Raw genomic sequence first — 24269 nt, 5'->3', positions numbered from 1 at the left:
TTGGAGGCTTTTTCCCATGTAAGACAGACAAGTAGACGTTTGCCCTGGAGAAGTCCTGGTATCACTCTGGTCCTGATGGGGAATCAGGGAATGAGGGACAAACACTATCCAAAATCCACCCATAGTGTGGCAAAAAGTGAAAGTGAGAATTCTTGTTGGAAAGGGCTTGTAAACCCATTCCTTCTTGTCCCCCTCAGAACCCCTGTTTGCACTGCATTTGGGAACAACAGACATGAGGTGGGCAGGATGGTGTGGGGTGACCTTCCCTGGGGAGACATGAACAAATGTCTGTTTGTCTCAGACAGGGTACAATGACTGAACAAGGAAAAGATTCCACCTAGCTCTAAGTGGATGGCTGATGGGTTTATTAGACTTGCTTGTAGAGCATGGGTGGGGGGTTGCAGGGGTGTAGGTGACCTAAGCATCGTGTTATCCAAAGGCCTCTACTTTCACCAGCAGTGACTCAGGAAAGCTGCACTCTTGACTTCCTCCCGAGGGAGCTGGTGGAGCCACAGGCAAGGCCTGGGGACCCTTTCCTCTTCTTTGTTCCTGAGGCCCAGTTATCACAGGTTTTGCTCATTTCATCGTGGTGGCTGTGGGCCGGGGACTTTGTAATCATCATCACAACCTCAGCCCCAGGATGGCCATGGTCACAGCTGGACCTCAGCTGATGGGTCTCTGCAGGTGTAGGGGGTATACATGGGCTCGAGGGGCAGAGAGATGCCAGGGAGGAGTGTGGCTTCTTGGCAGGGTGGGGGCGCTGCTGACTGTGGGAATTGGAGCAGGGCTCAAGGTAGATGAACAGCAGACTGGCAGCTTTAAAGATGTCTGGTTCCTAGGATGTCTAGTGTGGGAGTCAGGGGCACTGGGATGAACACAGTAGAGGTCAATGAAGCCCCACGAAGTGGTTAAACAGTGGAAAGAAAGGGAGGGCCATGGCTGGGCAGGTGGTCAGAAGGGAGATGGTGTGAGAGAGCACATACATACATATATAACATATACACATACATAACATAAATACATATACATACATACATAACATGCATACATACATACCATACACACATACATTCCATACACACATATATAACATACACACATGCATACATACATATACATACATACAAACAAACATATATACACAGAGAGACATATAGACATACAAAGACATACATACATACACCTATAGACACACAGATACATCTACAGACACACTACACACAAACATACACATACACAGAGCCACATGAGCACACATACATACATACAATCATTTGGACAAAGCAAGTCACACACACACACACGTACATACAGACACACATAGACACCCACAGATACACAGACACACACCATAGACACACATATACACACATATACATAGACACACAGATGCACCTATAAACACACTACACACAAATACACAGACACATAAACACACATATAATCACACACACTCAGACACATATAGACACCCACAGATACACAGACACACACACACTCCACCACAAACACACACACTCATAAGGATACACCTATAGACACACTACACACAAACACACAGATGCACACACACAGAGACACATGAACATACATACATATATACATATATATTACATATATACAGACACATGTAGACACCTGCGGGTACACAGACACATACCACCTACAGAGACACACAGACACAGCACAGAAACACATATAGATAAACACAATACACAACACACCACACACACACACACACACACACACACATCTGGCCAGATATTCTGAGTATCCTTTGCTGAGGGCTGGTGTCACTTTTTGTCAGGTGTGTGACCACTGATCTTTCTGGAATTCACACAGCGGCCTGTGGGAAGGAAGACATACTGGTTACCTCAGTCTTTCCCTAGAGGTGAGACCACTCACCACACAGGAAGTGGAGGCACAGGGACCATTGGGGCCATGGCTGTCTTGCCCATGCCCACGTCTGCAGTGCCTCTGTCTGTCTCACATGCTCTCACCTTTACCGGCCATGGCTTGATGGGATTGCCGTCCTTGTCCATGCAGCACAGAGCAGATGTGTATGCTGCAGCCTCCTTGGCGAGCAGGTCCCAGCGGGCATTGTGGCCTAGGTTGCCTGTCGGGTCAGCTGGGTCCAGGATGATAGGCCTGCAATTGTATTTAGGGCCAGTCTTATCCCCACAGTATCCACCTGTGACACTGGGTGGGCTTTTCTCCACTCTCACCTAACACTACACGGGCCAGAGCCAGTACCTAAGGACTCCTCAGTGTCTCAGGTACACAGTCTAGGGTAGGGGTAGAAAAGAAGAAACATATGGAGTAGGACATAGTGGCAGAGGCAGGAGGATTGTGAGTTTGGAGCAGTCTGGGCTAAATAGTCTATTCAGAAAGGGTGGGGATGGGGGGACTGGAGAGATGGCTCAGTGCTTAAGAGCACTGACTGCTCTTCCAGAGGTCCTGGCTTCAGTTCCCAGCCGCCACATGGAGTAACCCACAACTTTCTGTGATTCCAGTTCTAGGGATCTGGTGCTCTCCCCCAGGCTCCATGGGCAACACACACACACACACACACACACACACAGAGAGTTTTTAAAAGAGGAAGGAAAGAAGGAAGGAAGGAAAAAGCAGTTGCACATGCACCACTTTTTTCATGCTGTGCCCAGGCAGACATTGCTAATCACTTTCTACAAGTGAAGACAGGCATTGCTAATCAACTACAGCACTGGCTCTTCCACCCTCCCTCCCAGCCTCCATGGTAGAAACTATTACCTAGCTAATGTATATCATGTACAACAGACTGTTTCTCAGTATAAACTGCTACTACCCACAAACTGTTAATGTAACATGAGTTCAGGGGACAATCTTGCTTACCTCCATCCCCATTTCAGAGGTGGGTAAGATGGTGAAAAATGTGTTTCTATAACCCAAAGGATGTAAAGCTTCCAGATCCAATGAATACAAATACTAGATGACCAGTTGAATCTGAGTGTCTCAGGACTTGTGAATACATTTAAGTTTTGAGGTGGGAAGCTTACGAGGTAGCTCAGGCTGGCTTTGAACTTGAAAACCTCCTACCTCAGCCTCTTGATTTCCTCTCATTCTTTTATGTGTATGAGTGCTTTGTCTGCAGGTATGTCTATACACATACGTGCCTGGTGCCATGAAAACCAGAAAGAGGACATTGGGTCCCCAGGGACTGGAATAACAGATGGTCCTGAGCCACCATGTGGGTGCTGGGAATTGAACCCAGGTCCTCCGGAAGAGCAGACTTAACTGCTGAGCCATCTCTCCAGCCCTTCTATCTCAGCCTCTTGGATAGTATGATTACAGATGTGCCTCATGGCCTCTGCAACTTTCTTTTTTTTTGGGGGGGTGTTAGGGTCTCACATAACCCAGGCTGGCCTTGAACTTGTTTTATAGCTGGGAATGATCTTGAACTCCTGATTGCCCTCTCTACCCCTACCACATCTACTATGATGTGGTGTGCATCATAGTCGTGCACCACCACACCCAGTTTATGTGGTGATTGGGATTGACCCCAGGACTTCTTGTATCCTGGGCAACCTTCTACCAGCTGAGCCATATCCCGGCTCTCATTAAATATAAAGAGCATATGCGTGCCCCAAATCCTGCATGAGACCCACTCAGACTAACACACTATTTGTTGTTTGTTCACACCTGAGCTGAACTTGGTGGCTTGTATTTATTTCATCTGGCAACCACATTCACAGGCGACCCAGAAACTGACTATCTCCTCAGGAACTAAAAGCACCACTCTGGGAAACCACCCAGTTCAAGAGAGTGGGCCCTGCCCTTTTGTCCTCAGCTTCTAGGAGGCAGAAAGAAGTGGGTACCATGGATCTGAGGTCGGGGAGTCTGGGGGGTGACCAAACCTGGGCTTCTGAAGCTGCATCTTCAGGAAGTCTCCGATGGTCTCGTCTTCTGCACTGTAGTTGATGGTCCAATAGACGCACAGCTGACGGTACTGGCCAATCAGCTCCAGAACTGTGCGGAAGCCCTCCGCCATGTTGAACTGGGGGTTCTGGCTGCCTTGCTCCCAGGCGTACACAGTCAGGAGCTCCAGCCCGTGCTGGGGGGGCAAGGCACCCTTCCCCTTGACTGTCTTGTTACACTGGAGAAGCAAGACACAGGAGACGTGTAGGTCCACGTTGGGAACACAATACCCAATGCCTCACACAGGTTAAGAGGGACCCCCGGACTTGACAGTCTAAAGCTTAACCGAACATCCCCGTGTGCCAGACGACTGGCTAGGCATCACCCTTGATACACGGGCATACTTCGTTAGCTCTACTCTTTGTTTGGGAGTGTGGGTGTGAGTTGGGGGTGGGGCTCAGAGCCTAGAGGCAAGTGCTCTATCAGCACCCCTCCAAGAATCTGTGTCCTGGCCTGTCACTTCTTATTTTGAGACAGGTTTTTGCCGAGTTGGCCAGACTAGCCTTGAGCTCACTTGCTCTGTAGCCCAGGCCAATCTTGACTTTTCCATCTTTCTGCCTCAGCCTCCTAAGTAACCGAGATGACAAGCCTGTACTAGACCAGGCTTGACCCCACTTCATGGATGGGAAAACCAAGGTCCTCCAGGTGGAATGTGACTGATCTCACAGGCTATGTTTGTGGCCAGACCCCTGTCTCCTCTAAGGAAATTACTTAGGGCACAGTAACTGGGACCCAGCCCAGCTGTGTGTGTGTGTGTGTGTGTGTGTGTGTGTGTGTGTGTGTGTGGCGGGGGGAGGGGGTTGGGGGTGAGGTAGGAGTGACCAACAGTCCCTGTGACTAACCTGTTGGTACCAGTGTTTCACCAGACGGATCAGACTCTTGAGTTTGGTGGGACGGGAGCTAATGAAGTCCCGCTGCAGCTCCGTGAAGCAGGTAGAGAACTCTCCCGCATTACTGTAGCTCTGGATGAGGTCCGTGTAGACCCGGGGATCTGGCCGAGAGCCGGACTTCAGCTGACCTGTAGAGAGGGAGAAGGCTAGAGTCACTCTGTCTCTCAGAGAGCCCAGGTGGGCCAGTTTAGAAAGCTGGTCTAAGAGACTCTTCATGTCCCTTGTCCAAGGGCGATTTGAGACCCTCTGGGCGATCACCAGGTGTTAGGGCGGGGCCATAGATATGGCACAGCTTAGCTTAGATCGCCCATGAGAGTGGGATTCTCTCCCTGGCTCCTTTTCAGCCAGCAGTCTATCCATCCTGGAGAGAGTTTAGGCTTAATGGTGTAATGTCTGTAACCCTCTCTGTTGCCTGCTCAGCCCTCTCAGGGAGGGGGCTCTGGTAGTCATAAGACAAAAACTCTTCTTTGGGTAACAGGGCTGCTGGGGTAGGGGCCCGATACCACCATGCTGGTCCTGTGGACCTAAATAGAAGCAGAGCAGACAAATTTGTGTAAGAAGAACCAGAACCTATATCATATCTAAATGCCTGCCTGTCTCATTCAATATGTAGGCGCTGGGAAGTGAACTTGGGTCCTGTGGTAGTTTGAATAAGAATGCCCTCCGTGGGGCTGGAGAGATGGTTCAGTGGTTTAAGAGTACTGGCAGCTCTTCCAGATGAGCCCGAGTTCAATTCCCAGCAAGGACGGGATAGCTTACAACCATCTGTAAGGGATCAGATGCCCTCTTCTGGCAGGCAGGTGTACATGCAGATAGAGCACTCATATAAATAAATAAATATTTTTAAAGACAATGCTCTCCCCACGACAGGGTCAAATATTTAAATGCTTCGTCTCGAGATGATGGAACTGTTTGGGAAGGATTAGGAGGTGTGGCCTTGCTGTTGTAGGTGTGTCCCTCGGGGTGGGCTTTAAAGTTTTAAATTCCCCCACTAAGCCCAGTCAGTTTCAATCTCTCCTGTCCTCTTCCCCTCCTCCCCTCCTGCCTACGTCTGGGACCTCACCAAGAGCATCGAAGGCTGGCAGCACATCAAAGTCCACGCTCTGGCCCAGCAGCGTCTTGGATGTCAGCGTGAAGCTGAGAACTCGGGGGTTCTTCCTCTTGGAGATCTCAAACTTGACATCGAACCTCTGCTTCTGCTGACACGCCTCCAGCTGAGCCTGGATCTCCGTGATGATCTCTGCCCGATGGCTACCTTGTTCAGAGAACTGGCGGAAGCAGCTGAGGAACACCACCAGGTCAGCATCCGAGCGCCCTTGTAGAGCAGTGCCTTTGGCAGAAGACCCACCCTGGGGAGGACATAGAAGGTGGCTTGAGGGGTTGGGGATTTAGCTCAGTGGTAGAGCGCTTGCCTAGCAAGCGCAAGGCCCTGGGTTCGGTCCCCAGCTCCGAAAGAAAAGAAAAAAAAAAAAAAAAAAAAGAAGGTGGCTTGAGCCCTGAAGGGCCCTTTACAACCTGTGTGTGTGTGTGTGTGTGTGTTCGAGCGCGCATGTGCGCATGTAGAGGCCAGAGGGCAACATTGATATCTCTTCCTCCTCCATTATCATATCATCATCACCACCACCACCACCACCATCATCATCATCATTTTGAGACAGGGTCTCTCCCTGAGCCTGGAGCTCACTAATACAGCTCTACTAACTGGCCAGCCGACCCTGGGGTCATCCTCTCTTGACCTCTGGAATTTGAGTATCACAAGCACTGCTCCAGCATGCCCAGTTCATACAGTTCTGGGGACGGAATCCAGGGATGCTTGGATGCTAGGTAAGCTCCCTACCCATCTGAGTGATGTTTCTCTCCGAGAAAAGCGAATCCTTTTGAGAGGTTTAGCACTACCAAGGGCTGCCACAAAGGGAGTCGTAGAAAGTCAATCCGGTTTTGCACATATTTGTGGAAATCAGATAGCTGGTTGTTGTCATTAGCGCTGCAGTTTTTTTTTTTTTTTGTGTGTGTGTGTGTGTTTTTTTGTTTGTTTGTTTGTTTTTTTTTTTCCCTGGGTCTCCTTGACCACCTTGAGCACCTTGAAGGTAGAGTTCTGGAAGCAGTTTTCTTTCAGGAAGGAACATATGGTGTCTACTGCTCTCTTCACCTGAGTCAGGAAATGGCGGTCAGGCTGGAGGAATTCACAGATGAACTTGTCCAGGTTCTGAGCCGGGGTCTGGTGAAGGAGGGCTGGCTGTGGGGAGAAACAGGTGGGGTTTGCTGAAGCAGCATGCTGGGGACACCCGCGTGTTGTCCTTCGGCATCCACGGAGGCTGATGCTCCCACAGTCTCCCACACCCCCTGTTCTTCCTCACTGGCTGGCATGTTGTGAGGCAGCCTCAGTTTCCCCATCTTTAAATGGGTACAGGCGTTCCTCTCCATCCCAGTGGATCTTACATGTTAAATGAAATAGCGTCACACAGGCTGTGGTCCAGATAGGATTTGTCTTTCAAAGGTTCGTGCACTGCATGCTGGGCCCTCTGTGGAGATGAGGGACCTTTAAAGACGGAACCTTGAGGAAGGTGCCTCAGGATGGGCTGAAGGTGGTCCTCAGAGAGCACTGCGTGTGTTCTGACAGGAAAATGTGACAAGAGCCAGCCTGGCCCTCGGTATCCCCGTAGTCTAGGTATCGCAGTGTCCTCTCACCTTGGAGCATATCTTATTTCAACACTTTTTCCCCCAACTGTGACAGCATCTATCATGGCATCCTCAACACAGCCCAGTTCACGCCAGTGCCATAACCTTGAGCTGCCTTCTCTATAAAGTTGCCTGGCTTTAGGTATTTTGTTAGAGTCACAGAAATGGATTGAGTAAGACAGTAGGCCTTTGGGAGCTGAAGGTGGCTTATGCCTTGGGTTTTTCTCCTCCAAATACAGAGCCTGACTATTTGACTGGGACTTTAGAAGATGGGGAATGTGTTGCTTTGTGTAGTTTGACTTTTAGTAGTCAGGTTTTGTCAACTTGATGAGCTAGGGATCATCTGAGAAGAGGGAACCTCTGCTGAGAAAAACGTCACTAACACACTGGCCATAGGCAAGCCTGTGGGGCATTTTCCCGACTAATGATTGAGGCTCGAGGGCCCAGCCCACCATAGGTGGTACCATCCCCTAGGCAGGCGGTCCTATGGTTCTGAGCAAGCCAGGAGGAATAAGACAGTAAGTAGGCTTTGCTTCCACTTCCTGCCTCCTGCCTTGGTTCCTGCCTTGTCTTCTCTCAGGGATGGGCTGCGATGTGGGAATGTAAGCCAAACCAACGGTTTGCTTTGGCTGTGGTGTTTATCACAGCAACAGAAAGCAAATTAGAACAGGGACACAGAAGAGGGCGAATGGGATGAGAAACCCAGGGTTCAGTCAGGCACAGGCTTTGGTCTCAGGGAGGTTGAAGAGTGGGGACTGCACCCCAGATAAAGGTAGTTGGGCACCCTTGGGCACCAGCTGGGATATGACCCACACACACACACACACATCACAGAATCACAGATCGTAAGTGGAGGTCAAAGGACAACTCTGTGGAGTCAGTTCTCCCCTCCCCCTTTCGCGTGTGTTCTGGGAACTGAACTCAGGTACTCAGGCTTGTGGGCAAGCACTTTACCCTTGGCTCATCTCAGTGGCTCCAGGGCCCGGTCTCTTACCATAACATCCCAGGGTGGCACCAGAGTCCCATCCCTACTCTGAAGGCAGACTTGTGACTCCAGGGCAGCCGCCTCCTGAGCCAGCAGCTTCCAGTTGCCCTGGTCCACGTTCCAGGTGGGATCTGCAGGGTCTAGGATTAGAGGCCTGGGGACAGAACAGAGGGGGGCAGGAAGGACAGTCAGGTGGAGTTCAGGGGCCAGAAGGAATGTTGGGTGGAGCCTAAACCAGCTCTTGGGGCCCTTGACTTTAATGGTGTTTAATTTTGTGCTAATCAAATGGGCCCTGGGGTAGCACCCAAGCCCATGCTTCTTCATCAGACTCCAGAGGCAAGCAGGGAGGGTGGGATGGGTGACTCAAAGCTTCCCACGGCCTCTTCCTCGGTCTCCAGGAGAGAGTAGGAAGAGGGGGCTGAGGTGGTTGCTGGGGAGTACGCACCTGGCTTTCCGAAGCTGGCGGAGAAGGTGTGCTCTGATGGCTGGGTCCTGCACACTGTAGTTGACTGTCCAGTAGATACAGAGTGACTGGTGCTGCTGGACCAGCCTCAGGACAGTCCGCAGGCCTTCAGCCATGCTGAACTTTTGTTCTCCGCAGCCTTGTTCCCAGGCAAAGACTGTCAGGAGCTCCAGGGCATAGGCTGGGGGCAGAGCAGCACCTGCTGTCTCTCCTCCTTCAAATCGAGCGGCAACCTGTCACCCAACCAGAGATCAGTCGATGTGGACACTTACTCTAGGCTGGCCCTTGGGACTTAGGAGGTGGTGGTTGGTTGTATGTAAAAGGGAGCCTCAGAAGAACTGGGTCACAGAGACTGCTGGATGATGCTGTGTGGTTTGCTGATGGGAAAGCTGAGGTCTGGAGGAGGCTTATGACCTATCCCAGGTCAGACCGTGAACAGGGAGGTGAGATTTGGGTGGTATTTTCTTTAAGGAGCGTGAGGAGCTGTACAGGAGTGGGGGCTGCAATGGGTATCGGGCACCATCTAGCAGGTGGTAAACATGGGTGCAGGAAGATGTTTGTAGAATACACAGCGATGATGAAATATGGCCCACCCTCAGGGCTGCTAGACCAATCAGAACTAAAGCCCGCCTTCAGGGCTGCTGGACCAATCAGAACTAAGGCTTTCAGGGCTGCTGGGCTTGCTGTGGGTCCAGAACTAGTCTGACTTAAGAATCCTTGCGCCTTGTCAAAAATCAGCTTTGACACCAGGGGTAAACTGAGGTAGGATATAGAGTCAGTGGACCAAAAGCTGGTAGCTCCTGGCATTTCGACTCTCTTATGCTCTTCTGGGGCCAGAGCTGATGGCTTCTGGCAATGAACTCTCTCTTACTATTCTGGGGCCAAGGCGGATGGTTTCTGGCAATTGACTTCTGCTGGTAGCAGCAGGGGATTATAAAAAGAAACTTAGTTACTTGGGCCTGAACTTCTCTGTGTCCAGGGAGACAATAATTTCACATATGCGCTATATACATATGTATGTGTATATGTGCACATGTGAAACATATTTACAGTTAAACGATAGAGCAAACCTCTAACAAGCGGGCTCTAACAACCTTTATTTTTTCTTTTAGCTTTTTATAGGTTTTCAAATGAAAGTTCTCTGTATAAGAGAAAAATTACCTCACAGATAAAGTGTTACACCAGAGAGAGCAAGGCGTTGATTAGAGTTCAAAGCAAGAGATGGCTCAGCGGTTTAAGAGTACCCTGACTGATTATGAGTTCAAAGCAGTCTGTTTCTATCTGAGACAGCTACAGTGTACTTATATAATAAATAAATAAATCTTAAAAAAAAAAAGTTCAAAGTTGTTTTATCTGCGACTCGTTTTATAAGCCCATTATAAGTTCAAAGCAATAGTTTTATCTATCAGTGGCCTTGCTCTCTCCTGGGGCACACCTGTGGCCTCTTCCTTGGACCTGACCTAGAATGAATGTTTTTCTTTGATAAAAAAAAATCTGTCCCGAGCCTATTTCTCTTCTTAGTACAGTTTACTTGCTTGTAGTGTATGAACTTACTGAACTGCTTATCATGCAAGTTTATTATTCTATGAAGAGGGGACACTTTCTATCCTTGAACTCCATTCTATCTTCCTGGCAAAACCACTAAAGCCATCTCCTTAGGCTTCCCATTAATTATTCTAACTTCCTAAAGTTATTTAAACCAAAGTCAGTAATCCTTGAAAAATCATCGATTCGTCTAAACACTATCAGCACAAGAAAGCATACCTTTATATCGATTCTGCAGGAAATCCGCCCAATAGAGTGTTAAAAACCCCAGGAAACAACAGGTTATGTTACGCAGTATGGGGAATGCAGCAGCGGCACATGTGGAAAAGCAGAGCAGCAGAGCAGCAGGAAGCGATCCCTGAGATGAAGTCCCTTAGGTCCATGCCTCTCCAGAGCTCACCCCTCGCTGCCAGGCAAAGCGGCGACCCATTTTCAGAAGGCTTACTCACCTGCCACAGTTTCCCTCGCATGGCTCCTGCCAGTAACCTCACAGGAAGCCCTTTGGGATGTGTCGACTTAACAGCTGGCTTCCACCAACCCGAAGGTTAGCATGGTATTGGTAGCAGGTGAGGCTAACGCAGAGCTCTCCTTTTTTTTTTTTTTTTTTCCCCATTGGGAGTCTCTCCTTTTGCTCTGTCATTCTCTCTCTCTCTCTCTCTCTCTCTCTCTCTCTCTCTCTCTCTCTCTCTCTCTCTCTCTCCCCCCCCCCCCCCCCTGTACTGTTTTTGGTACAGGGTCTCTCTATGTAGCCCTGGCGGTCCTGGGACTCACAGAGATCTGCCTGCCTCTGCCTCCTGAGTGCTGGGATTAAAGCTATGTGCCGCCACCCCTGGCTTTGTTTACTGTTAACCATAAAATGTCATGCATGAAACTGTCCCCACGGAACATGGGATTTGGTGACCTAAATCTGATGGTGTGTATTCCAGTCCATGTTAAACTAACTCCTACCCCTTTAAGGAGAGAGCTGGGTTTTGCTTTTGTTTAGGGGCACGGATGTGAGCTGGCCTTCAGAGAAGGGCTTGCAAGGAGGAAGGCTCTAGAAGCTGCCCACGGTGCAGTACAACTTGAAAAGAGGTGATGGCAGACCATCCTAGGCATTTTGGGGGGTGAAGACTGTGATGGAGGTGGCTTCCTGGGAAGGGGGTGAGGTGGCTTCTGGGAAGGGGGAGGGGGAGGGTGCTCACCTGGCGGTACCAGTGTTTGACCAGTAGCATCAGGCTCCTAAGTTTGGCAGGGCGAGTGTTTATGAAGTTCCTTCGGAGCTCTGCGAAGCAGGCTGCATGCTCCCCAGCCTGGCAGCCGCTGCTGAGGAGGGAGGAGTACGTCTCGGGTAGAGGTTTGGCGCCGGACTTCAGCGGCCCTGTGGAAGCACAGAACACCCATGACACCAGTTCACCCCGTACATTGATTAAGCTCAGCTTTAATGACTCAGTACTGGTGCCAGCTGTGTTAGCAATCTGTGTTAGCATTACTGTACTGTGTAGCCCAGGCTGGCCTGGAACTTGCAGCGGTCCTCCTGCCTCAGCCTTTTAAGGGCTGGGATTATAGGTATGTAGCATCTGGTTCACAGTTTGCACTACCTATCCCCACTCTGCAGTGAGCTCTGGTGCGAGACAGGCCTGGGTTCAGATTCATGCTGTGTGGATTGCCTCTCGGCCCCAGTCTTCTCTGTGTAGAAGGGGTTTATGAGGCTGGAGAGATGGCTCCGTGGATCCCATTTGCCCGTGGAGCTCTCAGTAACAAGTCACAAACGAGGGAGTGCACCAGTGGGACAGAGAAGTCTCAGGGATGGGGGATTTAACACTTTAATAACTTGAAACTGGGGACTGGAGAGATAGCTCATAAGTTAAAAACACTTGTTCTTGCAGAGGACTCAGGTTCCATTCTTGACATACACTGGGTGGTGCAAACCTTGTGACTCCAATCTTGGGGGATCTGGCACCGCCTTGTGGCTCCTGCAGGTACTGCATGCATGTAGCATTAAAGGTAAGCACACATGAAACAAAAATTAAGGGGGGAAAAAACCAACAATTCAAAACTGGTCCCACATCTATGATCCCGGAAGACTTGGGAGGCTGAGGCAAGGGGATGGCACTCGGCCTGCACATCAAGACCCAGTTTAAAATAAATAAATGAGTGGGTGAATCAAGAGAACAGTGGAGCTAGGGCTGATGGCCCAAGAACAGAGAAGAGAGAAAATGGGGCTGGAGAGATGGCTCAGTGGTTAGGAGCATTGGCTGCTCTTCCAGAGGTCCTGAGTTCAATTCCCAGCAACCACATGGTGGCTCACAACTGTCTGTAATGGGATCTGATGCCTTCTTCTGGTGTGTCTGAAGACAGCTACAGTGTACTTATATATAATGAATAAACCTTTGGGGAAAAAAGAGAGAGAAGAGAGAAAACAGAGTGGCAACATTCAAACAGCAGCACTAGGGGCTGGTGCTGGGGAATGTTTGATGATTGCTTTAAGATCTCTGAGAGGTGGTTTTCAGTGCTTGGTGAATCCCAAAGGAGTATGACAGGTGCCTCTTGTTCAATGGTTCCCGGTTCCACAACTGTCTTACCCACTGCATCAAAAGCGGGCAGCACACTGAGGTCTACCCGGTTGCTGAGGTCAGTGGGCACCAGCTGAAGATGCAGAGCGTTGGGCTTCTGTTCAATAAACTGGAGGCTCAGTCCAGGTGCTGGGTTCTGACACCAGCGCTGCAGCTGGGCCTTCATGTCACACAGGATCTCTGTCTGGTGTGAGTTCTGGCCCTTGAAGTCCCCGAGAGTTTTATAAAAGATGACAAGCTCCACATCACATTCGCCCCTGAGGTCTGTGCCACGGCCAAAAGAGCCACCCTGTGGAAGTAAATGCAGCTCAGACCTTGTACTCTCCAACCCTCCAGGAACCAGGAGCCTTAAGAGCCCAGGGGCCTTAAGAGCTCAGCGGCTAAGAGCACTGACTGCTCTTCCAGAGGTCCTGAGTTCAAATCCCAGCAACCACGTGGCGGCTCACAATGGGGTCTGATGCCCTCTACTGGTGTGTCTGAAGACAGCTACAGTGTACTCACATACATAACATAAATAAATCTTAAAAAAAAATAAAAAAGGAGCTGAGTTATATCTGTGGAGCCTCTCTCCAGGTCTGCTGTGTCAGACCAGTGTATGGCTGCTAACTCAGGTGGAATTGAGGCAGTGACCTATACCATCCCCTTCTAAGCACATCTAAGTAGCAGGAGGTGGAAGTCCATATCCTGGAGACCAGTGAGGCTGTGTGTGTTCTGTCAACCACTCAGCTTTCATCCACATATTCACTCAGGAATTTAATTCATTATGGTTGGTAAACAGAAAGTCCCTGGCTTTGGGCTTTGCTTAGTGCCTGCTAGGGCAGGATGGGTGCTGGACACTGGATACACTGGCTGGTGTATGTGTGTGTGTGAGAGAGAGAGAGAAAGAGGGGGGAAAGGGAAGAGGAGAGGGGAAGGGAAGGGGAGGGAGGGAGAGAGAGAAGAGAGAGAGAGAGAGAGAGAGAGAGAGAGAGAGACTCCATCTATGTAGTCCTTGCTGACTTTGAACTCAAGAAACCCCCTGCCCCTGCCCTTCAAGTGCTGGGATGAAGGCTGTATGCCACAAGGCTTGGTGAGACTAACATAAAAAAAATACCATGGCTAGACATTGGACAGGTCTTATCAGAGGGGAGGGGTGTGAGAAGCTAAGGCTGAGGGAGGGAGGGAGAGCATGTTCCAGGAGAGAAGACCTGTCCACAAGCCCCCTGACAAGCCTGAAACCTGTGAAGGAGGTCAGTGTGAGGCCAGAAAGTGTTAGAAGCAACCAGAACTGGCCCCACAGCCCTCAGGAGAAACACAAGAAGATTCTGAACTCAAGAGGGGAGGGATCCAATTGTTTTAACAGGGATTTTAAACAACAAAATGCTAGACACCTTATTGGTGTATGTGTGGCGGGGGGGCAGTTGGAGGGTAGCTCGGTGACAGAGCAGTTGCCTGGGACAGCAAGGTGCAGGCGTCAGTCCAAACCACACCAGGATGAACAACAAAACTGTATTGTTAAAAGCAGAACAAGCCAAATGTGGTAGGCCATACCTGCAATTCCAGTTCTAGAGGCAGGAGGAGTGTCTGGAATTTTGGGCTAGCCTGGGCTACATAGTGAGTCCCTGGATAGCCTGGGCTACATGGGAGACCCTATCCCTCCTCAAAAAGTTCCAAACATTGAAGAAGAGGACGAGGAGGAGGAAGAAGAAGAAAGTAAAAGCAAGCTTAACCGGCTTGGCTTTTGATGGCATGGAAACGTGGCCACAATGCTGGATGAACATGCACAGCATGGGAACACCAGAGGGCAAGCCAGGCTAGCCATGACATAGGATATAGGGAGTTGCCAGAAGTTACAAACAGAGCTTTGATTTACACTATTTCCAGCTTAAAGTAGGATGTGATGTGACTGCATTTTAACCCAAGGAGCGTCTGTTTGTCTATACCCAGCCAGCAAGCCACACCTAGGACATCTAGTTCCCCTGACCAAACTTGGCTCTGTTGAGGACCCTCCCTGACCACCGTGGTTCCCCAGGGGCATCCCAAATGGCACCTTCACCTTAGGACTTACCTTGCTGACTCTCAAGACTTTGTCTACACACTTCTCCCGGAGGCAGCACAGGATGGTGTCGATGGCCTGCCTCACCTGCTGCTGGAACTGGGAACTCGGCCTAAGGTGGTCCTGGATGAAGGAGTCCAGCTCCTTGCTGGGGATCTGTGACAGATCTGGGCCCATCTGTGACCCAGCGGTGGACATGCTAGAGTGGCCAGGAGGTGTGTTTGAGGATGCTGTACTCTGGGTGATCCAAACATGACTTGAGGGATTCACCACTGTTTCACTGACAGTCTTTGGGTGCACTGATTTTTTGAGGCTCTTGTGGGTTTCAGTGACCACTGGGTCTGGCATAGCGGAGATCTTGGTGGCTGTTTCTGGGAGTCCTCGGGCTGGATTTGATGGCTGTAGGCTCTCTTTCATCGGCTGAACAGCAAGGTGGCCATTGTTGTCTTCAAGGGCATGGTTAGCTCCTTGTTGGATAGGGTGACCCAAATCCAAGATCCCAGCACATGGAAGGCCCTGGAAGGTGGTAACCAAGCCTTATCAGCCAGAGCAGAGGTGTCTCTCACCACCTAGCCTTTCTCTCAGCCTGTCTGGCCACAGCTGAGGTACTTGAGGCTTGGGGAGGGGGAGGGAGTCATGAGAGATATGAACCTTGGTGTACAACAGGCCAGGCGCTCTGCTGGAGAGAGAGCTATGAGGAATTCTAGGTGGACAGACATATCCAGAGAGCCAAGGACACCACAGGCAGCCCCAGGTTGCCCACACAACCTTGGCACATCAGCACAAAGCCTGTGGTCCCCAGTGTTCCCTCACTCACCGGCCCCTCCCAAGGTTGCACAAGGGCTCCTGAGGCCTCCTTGAAGCACTGCTGGTTAAAGCTGTATTCAGCCTCCTTGGCAAGCACATCCCAGCACCAGGTTGTCCCATTGCCCAAGTCCCATGTTGGGTCAGCTGGATCCAGGATCACGGGCCTGTAATTCCAGAGACAAGAAAGCTCCAGGCAGTCTGAAGGGTCAGAGTCAGGGCAGATCTGACACTCATCTCAGCTTTGCCCTTCCAGACTCACGGGGAGGTTTCCTTATTTGCAAAAAGATGACATCACCTGCTTTACCGGAGCCAGGTCCTGAACTCCAATGTGGTGGTCTGAATGAGAACAGTTCCCCAGAGATTCACATATTTATTTAAATATTTAGTACCCAATTGGTGGAACTATTTGGGAAGGATTAGGAGGCGTGGTCTTGCTGGAGGAGGGGTATCGCTGGGCATGTAGGTGGGCTTTGAGTTCTCAAAGACTCTCCCCTCCTCATTCCTGTCCCCCTCACCCCCATCCTGCCTGTGGATCAGGATGTAAGCTCTCTGCTACTGCTCCAACACCATGCCTGCCTGCCTGTTGCCATGTTGCCTGTCACGATGGTTCCATCCCCTGGAACTGTGAGCCTCAATTAAATTCACTTTATAAGTTGCCTTGGTCATGGAGTTTCCTCATAGCAATAGGAAAAATAAAATAAAATAAAAAAGAACCCAAAACAGAACTATGGCTATGAAGCAGAGGTATGGGAGAACAAACAGCACCCACCCCAGGGACTGTAATTCATGACACATTCTAGGCCTGCACATTCATTCGTTTGGCCCATATGTACCGATGCTCACATAACTGTCTCTAACAGCCCTGTTCACGAATGGGACTCGCGGCGTGACAAATTCACACAAGAGAAATATTTCTCACGAACCACGAAAGAGTGAGTCACAACCCTACGGCTACATCACCGAGACTTAATGAGAAGGAAGACCAGCCAGGCCCAGCAGGGCAAGCTGCCAGATTCTCTCCACTATAGCTAAAGACCCACTAGGCAGGACTCTGATGACCGGGTGCGGTTGCCTGGGAGGGGCCCGCCAGCATGCTGGACATGTTTGGTGGCCTGAGAGGTGCCTTCGAAGGTGTGAACTGCCATTAATGTATGATTGTCCTGTGACGACTAAACAGGCACAACCACGTGATCCCTGGGTGTGGTTCTGTTTCTAAACTCCCCCAAGTGTTAAATTAGTCAGGACCAATTCGTTCCCCTAGTATAACAGGACAGGAGAGCAGACAGTGGGAGCTGAGGGAATGAATACCTGGGTCTCTTAAGCTGCCTTCGCAAGAACTCCCCAACTGCAGGGTCTTCGAAGCCGTAGTTTTCCGTCCAGAAAATGCAGAGATGCTTGTTGCGTTGGATCAAGGCCAGGACAGTCCGGAGTCCTTGGGCCAGGCTGAAGGCATCCTTCCTACAGCCCTGCTCCCAGGCAAAGATGGTGAGCAGCTCCAGCGCGGAGCTAGGGGGCAGTGTGGCTCTCACAACCTGCGTCTGCACCTGCGAACCCAACGGCAGAGAGGGCTGGGCTCAGTGAGAGGGGGACACAGCTGGGGCTCCATAGCACCCACAGATTGCTTCCTTAGCTAACCCCAGGACCCAGCAGCACCCCAACCCCCTACACCCAGTCTTTCCCGTCTGCCTACTGTGGGGTTTCAGACTGACATGAGGGAACCCGAAGGAATGAAAGTCAAGCCCCAGCGGAAAGGTGGCCAGAGAGGAGCCAGCAGGGAGACGGATGTTGGTTGGTTCACTTTTCCCCCAAATTAAAAGAGGCGGGTCTGGGGCTCAGTGAGATTGGAGATGGCGCGGTACCCAGGGAAAGGGTGCTAAAGAGCCATGCTCCTTCCTGTGACGCAGTGTAGACTGAGCGGCCGTGCTTCACACATTCCTCCGGGCCCTGTTTCTCACTTCTGAGTCTGTATTGCGTCCTTGGGACCCCACGCACTAGGGAGGGAGGAGCCCACACTCTTAGAGGAGACGAGGTGGCTCTCCAGACGCGACTTGTCTGGGTGGAAGCGCCCAGCAGCCCTCCCAGTACATTCCCCTCGTCTCTGGGTGTGTGGCACAAAAGTCGGGGCACATGGGCACCCACCACTCAGGTATTAGAAGAATCTTCTATGCCTAGCAAGCGCAAAGCCCTGGGTTCGGTCCCAAGCCCCGAAAAAAAGAAAAAAAAAAAAAAGGAAAAAAAAGAAGAATCTTCTAGAACCTAGGATGCCTGGCTCCATAGTTGCTCTGATGTTCTCCTCCCTTCCATCCTCCCTTCTTTATGAAAGAGGGTCCCAGGTAGCCCAGGCTGTTCTGAGGTTTACGATGGAGTCCCAGGTGGTCTTGTGCTCAAGGTCTTCCTGCCTCCCACTCTGAGAGCTGGGATTACACGTGTGTGTCATCATAGCTGGGTCTCTTTGTTTGTTTGTTTTTAAGAGAATCTTGCTATGTGGCCCACATAGGCTTCAAATGTCCAATCTTCCCCCTTCTCCTCCTCCCAAATTAGGGTTCAGAGCCATACATTTACTCATAGAGACTCCTCCTTATGTGTGAGGAACCCCAAGACTTGTATGTTCCTTTATGGGGAAGTGGCAAAAACAGAGGGCCAGAGGAGTCTGAGAATTTGCCCAACGTCAAAGAGCAAATGAAAATCAGAATTAGAACCCAGAATCTTCTCACACCCAGACCTGCCTACCACAAGTAGTTTACTGGAGCCAAGGTATGTGGCCCTGGATTTGAGGGGAGCTTGTTCGCTCCTCTCCAGGCGGAAGCACAACCCGCCTTTCCATCAGAGTTGCTAAACAAGCATGAATAGATCAGGAAGCCATTCTGAGTCTGGGAAGAATCTAAACTCATTCCTACAGAACGAATCATTCAGAGAAGAAATGATTATACCTGCTAACATTGAAATCCAACTATTCTCAGTGAGAAATGGTTTTTAAAGACAGCAGAGGTATAATCCAGACTTGGAGACCACATCCTCATTATTGTAAATAACGATCAACTCCGTAATACGTAAAGAGCACCCATAAATCAACAAGAAGTCAGCTCACAAGAGAAAACCACAGACAAAGAACACAGCAGGCACTTCCCAGAAACAGAATAAGATGGTCACTAAGAAAAATAAACCAACCAGTCTTAGGCTGCAGGAAGGACCCACCCAAGCAGCCTCACCTGGCGGTACCAGTGTTTGACCAGCAGGATTAAGTTCTTAAGTTTGACTGGGCGAATATTCACAAAGTTCTTCCGGAGCTCTGTGAAGCAGGCTGAGTGTTCCCCAGCCTGGCAGTGGCTGCTGAGGAGGGAGGAGTACACATTGGGTGTTGGCTTGACTTCAGAGTGGAGCTGTCCTGGGGGCATCAAGGACAGCAAGTTAGAAAGACACAGAGGACACTGTGGGCACTGAACTCAGCCCCTCTCTGGAGCTGGGGGCGGGGGGAGGGGCTTGGAGATAGGGATGTGGGGGCTGAAAGGAAGAATAGGACTTTCTTTCTCTTCTTCCTTCCTTCCTTCCTTCCTTCCTTCCTTCCTTCCTTCCTTCCTTCCTTCCTTATATGTAAGTACACTGTTGCTGTCTTCAGACGCACCAGAAGAGGGCACCAGATCCCATTACAGATGGTTGTGAGCCACCATGTGGTTGATGGGATTTGAACTCAGAAGCTCAGGAAGAGCAGTCAGTGCTCTTAACCACTGAGCCATCTCTCCAGTCCCAGAACAGGATTTTCAAGATGGCTAAACAGAGAGGAGCCTCTAGCTAAGGCATGGGTGTCAGGGGCCTGGCTGCTGTGGCCAGGAATTGGTCACAGCAAGGTACAGGCAATGGCCCCATACCTTTGTCCTCGTTCACAGATGGGGCCAGAAGTGTATTTCAGGATAAGCCTAGCATGTTATAGGTGGAGCATCTTAGAGAATTCCAAATTCTTAACAAAGGCTTCAAAAGAGCATTTTCACTGGGTCATCACAAAAACCTTTTTTGCTTTTAGGGCAGAGGGAGAGAGACTGGAGCTGCACGGTGAGGACCAGTCACCCACCCCAGGACCACAGAGCCAAGGGAACTGGGCCTTTCTGGCTGCTAGGTGTCTAAAATCAATATATTTAGGCAAGAAACCAAGAACCAGAGAGGGCTAGGGGCTCTCCTTGGTCACACAGCAAGTGGGGTAGAAGGTCAGAATGCTTGACCAGTCTTTCTTCTAGTGATGATGCCACCAACTCTGGACCAGGCCAGGGACCCCTTACCTAGGGCATCGAAGGCAGGCACCAGGCTAACATCTATCCAGTTTTCTTGGTCCGCCGATGCCAGGCGAAACTGTAAGATCCCAGACGCCTTTGGCCCAGAAAACTCAAAAGTCAGGCCAGGCCCAGGGTTGCACCCCCAGGACTCCAGCAATGCTTGTATGGCGCCCAGGGTCTCTGTGTGACAGGTCTTCTGGTCACGAAAGCTCCGGAGGCAGTCGAGGAAGATGACGAGTTCGACATCAGTGCCACCCCTGAGAGCTGTGCCTCGAGCATGGGCTCCTCCCTGTGAGGAAGAGAGACAGCTGAGGACTGTGCTCCAGGACTCCCATGGGAGCTCCTGATGGACTGGGTGGGCCCTGTAGGGGCCCTCAGGTAGCTATTGGCATCCAACACCAGGCAGAACCCAGGTTCAGCTCACAGCAGCCAGGCTTGAGTTTCGGAGAAAGATTTTAATCCATAAAAGCACACTTGTCATTGATGCTGGACTCCAGCCCCACCAGCCCTGGCCTATTTAAAAAATATTTAATTGATTTTTATTTCATGTGTATGGGTGTTCTGCCTGCAAATATGTATGTGGTGTGTGTGTGTGTGTGTGTGTGTGTGTGTGTGTGTCTGTGTGTGTGTCTGTGTGTGCGCCTGGTGCCTGCAGAGCCCAGAAGAGGGGTCCTGGGTTCCCCTGGAAGTGAAATTATACCCAGTAGTGAGCTGCCAGGTGGGTGCTGGGAAATGAACCCAGGTCCTCTGCAAAAACAGCCAGAGGTTTGAACCCTTGAGCCCTCTTTCCAGCCCCCTTTTTGGTTTGCACATGCGTGCATGGGATGCATGTGCCCATGTGCATATGGGGTACACGTACAAGTGCTAATGTGTATTGTGTGTGTGCGTGTGTGTGTTTGTGTGAGAGTGTACATGTGTGTGTGCGCATGGGGTATGTATGTACCAGTGCTTGTGTATTTGTGTGTGCGCATGTGTACATGTGTGTGCGCATGTGTACATGTGTGTGCATGTATGTGTGCATGTGTACTGGTGCTTATGTGTATATGTGGGGGCATGTGTGTGCATGCATGTGTGTGTACATGTGTGTGTTTGCATATGTGCACATGTGCATGCATATGTGTGCATATGTGTGTATGTGTGTGTGTGTGTATGCATGCCCATGAGTGTGCATGTGTGTGTTCGAGTGTGTGTGTGTGTATGTGTATGTGTGTGTGTGTATGTGTATGTGTGTGTGTGTGTGTGTGTATGTATATGTGTATGTGTGTGTGTGCTCATGTGGAGGCCCAAGGCTGATGTCAGGAATCATCTCCCTCACAGCAGTAGGATTCCTGGATCAGACCCAGAGCTCTCCAACATGGCTGGTTTCTCTGGTTCAGCTTGCTCTAAGGATGCACTGTTGTCCACTTTCTGAGGCCTGAACCATAGGCTACCACACCCACATGTCATTTATGTGAATTCTGGGTATTTGACCTCCAGGCCTCATGCTTGTTGGGCGTTAACCACTGAGCAGTCCCTCTGGCTTCCATTCTCAGCTCTTTAGAGCCGAGTGTGGTCAGGAAGTTGACTCTCTCTGTGGCAACAAGTACAGAAGCATGCTGTGACAGGCCTAGTGTCCAGACCTTTCCGATAGTGTTTGGTCTCAAAGCTTCCAGTCTGAGGACTCTGGAAGGCGACTCCCATGACTCTATCGCTGTCAGTTATCTGCTCTCAGTACATAGCTGCCCTGGTGTGGCCACAAATATGGTGGCAGATACGGGTACGTGACCCCAATCATAGGACAGGAAGAGTCAGATAAGGCTTGGGCCCCATGCAGTCTGGGGCCCCCACTGATGATGCCACGCCCCTCACGGCTGATCCTCTCTATGGCGTGTGGAGAGATAGGAAGTAGTAGAGGAAATAACCACCGGGTAGCTTCCAGTCTCACACATGAGCACCTCCCTAAGGATGCTGGGAGGAAGGTACTACCATTCCCTCACCTTGCAAAGGAAACATGGCAAACCAGGGGAGGGGACGCTTCCATCTCTCTTCCTTGAAGCCAAAAGAGAACAGGAGTGTTGAGGTTTGGTCTTGCTGGCTACCTCAGTGCTAAGTTGTGGGGCCCGAAGACCTGGATTCTGCACGCAGACCTATACGACCCTGACCCCAAATTATTTCTGGTTGGTGAATAAAAATGCCAGCAGCCAATCGTCATGGAAAAGAGACATAGGTGGGGTTTCGGTTTCCTGGGCTTGGGGTCGGAGGAGAACCACATGGAGAAGAAGGTGGCGGTAGAGGAGGAGAAGTGGCCACGGGTTAGGTGATCCATAAATACGTGGCCCTGAGGGCTGGCCAGTTGGAGTTAAGAGCAGCCCAGATGAAACATGGTAATAATAACTCAGGGTTATCGATAGGAAAGTGGATTCTAACAGCATAAAGGGTAGGCATCTGCCCAGCTCTTGTGCTGCTTAAGGCTTATTATAATATAAAGGCTGTGTGTGTGTCTTTTATCTGGGAGCTAAATGGTCAAAGGCGAGATAGAAACCTTGGGTTTGGGATTAAAAATCTCTACAACAGAGGAGGAGGGGGAGTGTCCCAGCTGGTGCCTTAGTGGCATAGTGTGGGTCTTGCCAACCCATCCGGTATTGAGCTCAATTTTGGTTTTTGAACCCACCCCATGGGGAGTTTAAAGAGAACTTGTCCCCATGAACCCTGCTCCACCCCCCCCACTCCCCACCCCATCTTCTTTGTGTGGCTGAAAGGAGACTTCATAACCTGTGGTGGCCTCTGGTGAACCACACTTGTAACCTCAGTACACGGGAGCCAAGTCTGAAATAATGGCCTGGTGATTGCACTCGCTGCTCATCCACCCTCCCCTGAGGACCTAGCGACTCCCTAGTGCAATTCTGCCCCAACTGCTCCTGGCCTGGGTTGTATAGCTCTAGTGACTGGGGGGAGGGGAGAGCCTAGGCAGCTTCCAGAAGGCCTTGTCCCTGCTGGTGAAAACTTTCCAGTGGGGCCCACTTCCCTAGGCTCAGTCAGGAAAAGCAATAGATTCATTGTTCCTCCAGAGTGACCTTTGGTGAGACTGTTTTTCTGTTAGTCCCTGGGACCTTAGGAGGAGGGACAGACGTTGCCCACATTCCCCCATTGCCTGGAAGGGATTCAGCCACACCCGAGATGCAGAAGGCAGGCTCTGTGTCTCCCAGGCCACAAGCCTCCTTCCACATCTCCAGCTCAGAGGCAGCCTCAGGAACTGGCCAGTGAGCTGAGACCTACCCAGGACAATCTCAAGTCTCAAACCTAGGTCCCCATGATGCCCCTGCCTCAGCAGGTTTACCCAGGATTAAGGCAGCTCACAGTTTGTCTCTCCTGCTCTCTGAGCATCCAAAGGTTATAGGGACAGCCTGGCAGGGTGCTCAAGTGACAAGGTGTGGCTTAGAGCAGTAGCTTAGCCGCACTCAGCCTCAGGTTCCCCATGCATAAAGCTGGCAGTGATCCCTACCCCCGGAGCCATGAGGTTTGAGGGACTCTGTGTGGTTTAACCAGGTCATCTTCTTTTTCTCAAAGGCTGAGCCCCAGTGGGTGTGAGTGTGTGATTCCCCCAGCCTCAGATCAGCGAGGCTCAGGCAGGGTGAGGCCCAGAGGCTGAGTAGGTGGGCCAACGAGACAGCCTTTAAGAGAGAAGAGGAAGCAATCAGGTGACCCGGCGTGCCCCTGGTTGTGCCTTTTCCCTGGATGTGTAACTTGCTGTTTGATTCCTCAGTTTCCCCACAGACTGGCTCATTACAACAACGCCTGAGCCGTCCCTCCAGAAGACCCTGAAGGTTTCTGCCTTGGGGTGCCCCACCCTCTCACCTTGATGATCCTTATCACCCTTGGTCTCTGTGACCCTCCGGCTCCGTTCTTCCTTAGGACGTTGTCCAGGGACCCCAGAGCACGCCGCACAGCCGCTGTGAACTCAGGGGCTGGGTGCAGGCTGTGGGCCACCAGCTTGTCCAGAGCTCCGGCTGGCGTGCGGTACAGGTCCATGTTGACCCATGCCCTCAGGAGAGTTTCGTTTCTCCCTAGGCTTCTTGGGGTGCTCCTGAGCTGACAACGGGGTGTGTTGCCTG

At 50.8% G+C, this 24269-nt stretch overlaps 1 protein-coding gene across 1 annotated transcript; it reads right to left on the bottom strand.

Moving 5' to 3' along the window:
• Positions 1-650: 650 nt before the first annotated feature.
• On the bottom strand, positions 651-24269 carry Oas3 (2'-5'-oligoadenylate synthetase 3). Its single transcript, XM_032886499.1, has 16 exons — positions 24013-24269; positions 20185-20467; positions 19123-19298; positions 17222-17457; positions 15924-16077; positions 15119-15622; positions 13081-13360; positions 11701-11876; positions 8954-9204; positions 8518-8662; positions 6907-7080; positions 5908-6193; positions 4797-4972; positions 3894-4132; positions 2001-2148; positions 651-767 (listed from the first exon to the last, which is right to left on the bottom strand). Exons 1-16 carry the CDS (start codon positions 24184-24186, stop codon positions 651-653), a joined length of 3519 nt encoding a protein of 1172 aa, XP_032742390.1. The 5' UTR covers positions 24187-24269.

Source organism: Rattus rattus, chromosome 16, assembly GCF_011064425.1.
Source record: "Rattus rattus isolate New Zealand chromosome 16, Rrattus_CSIRO_v1, whole genome shotgun sequence".
In the NCBI taxonomy this organism is placed as follows: Eukaryota; Metazoa; Chordata; class Mammalia; order Rodentia; family Muridae; genus Rattus; species Rattus rattus.
Note: the sequence above shows the minus strand (reverse complement) of the source record. Positions and strands in the feature narration are given on the sequence as shown.

Bases quoted from the DNA above. Each gene is read 5' to 3' on its own strand.
- Oas3 (XM_032886499.1), bottom strand. From the start codon at position 24,186: ATGGACCTGTACCGCACGCCAGCCGGAGCTCTGGACAAGCTGGTGGCC. The intron at 13,361-15,118 runs GTAAGTCCTAAG...TTACTTCCACAG, and splicing joins AAGTCTTGAGAGTCAGCAAG to GGTGGCTCTTTTGGCCGTGG. The intron at 9,205-11,700 runs GTGAGCACCCTC...GTTGGGTGACAG, and splicing joins TCAAACACTGGTACCGCCAG to GTTGCCGCTCGATTTGAAGG.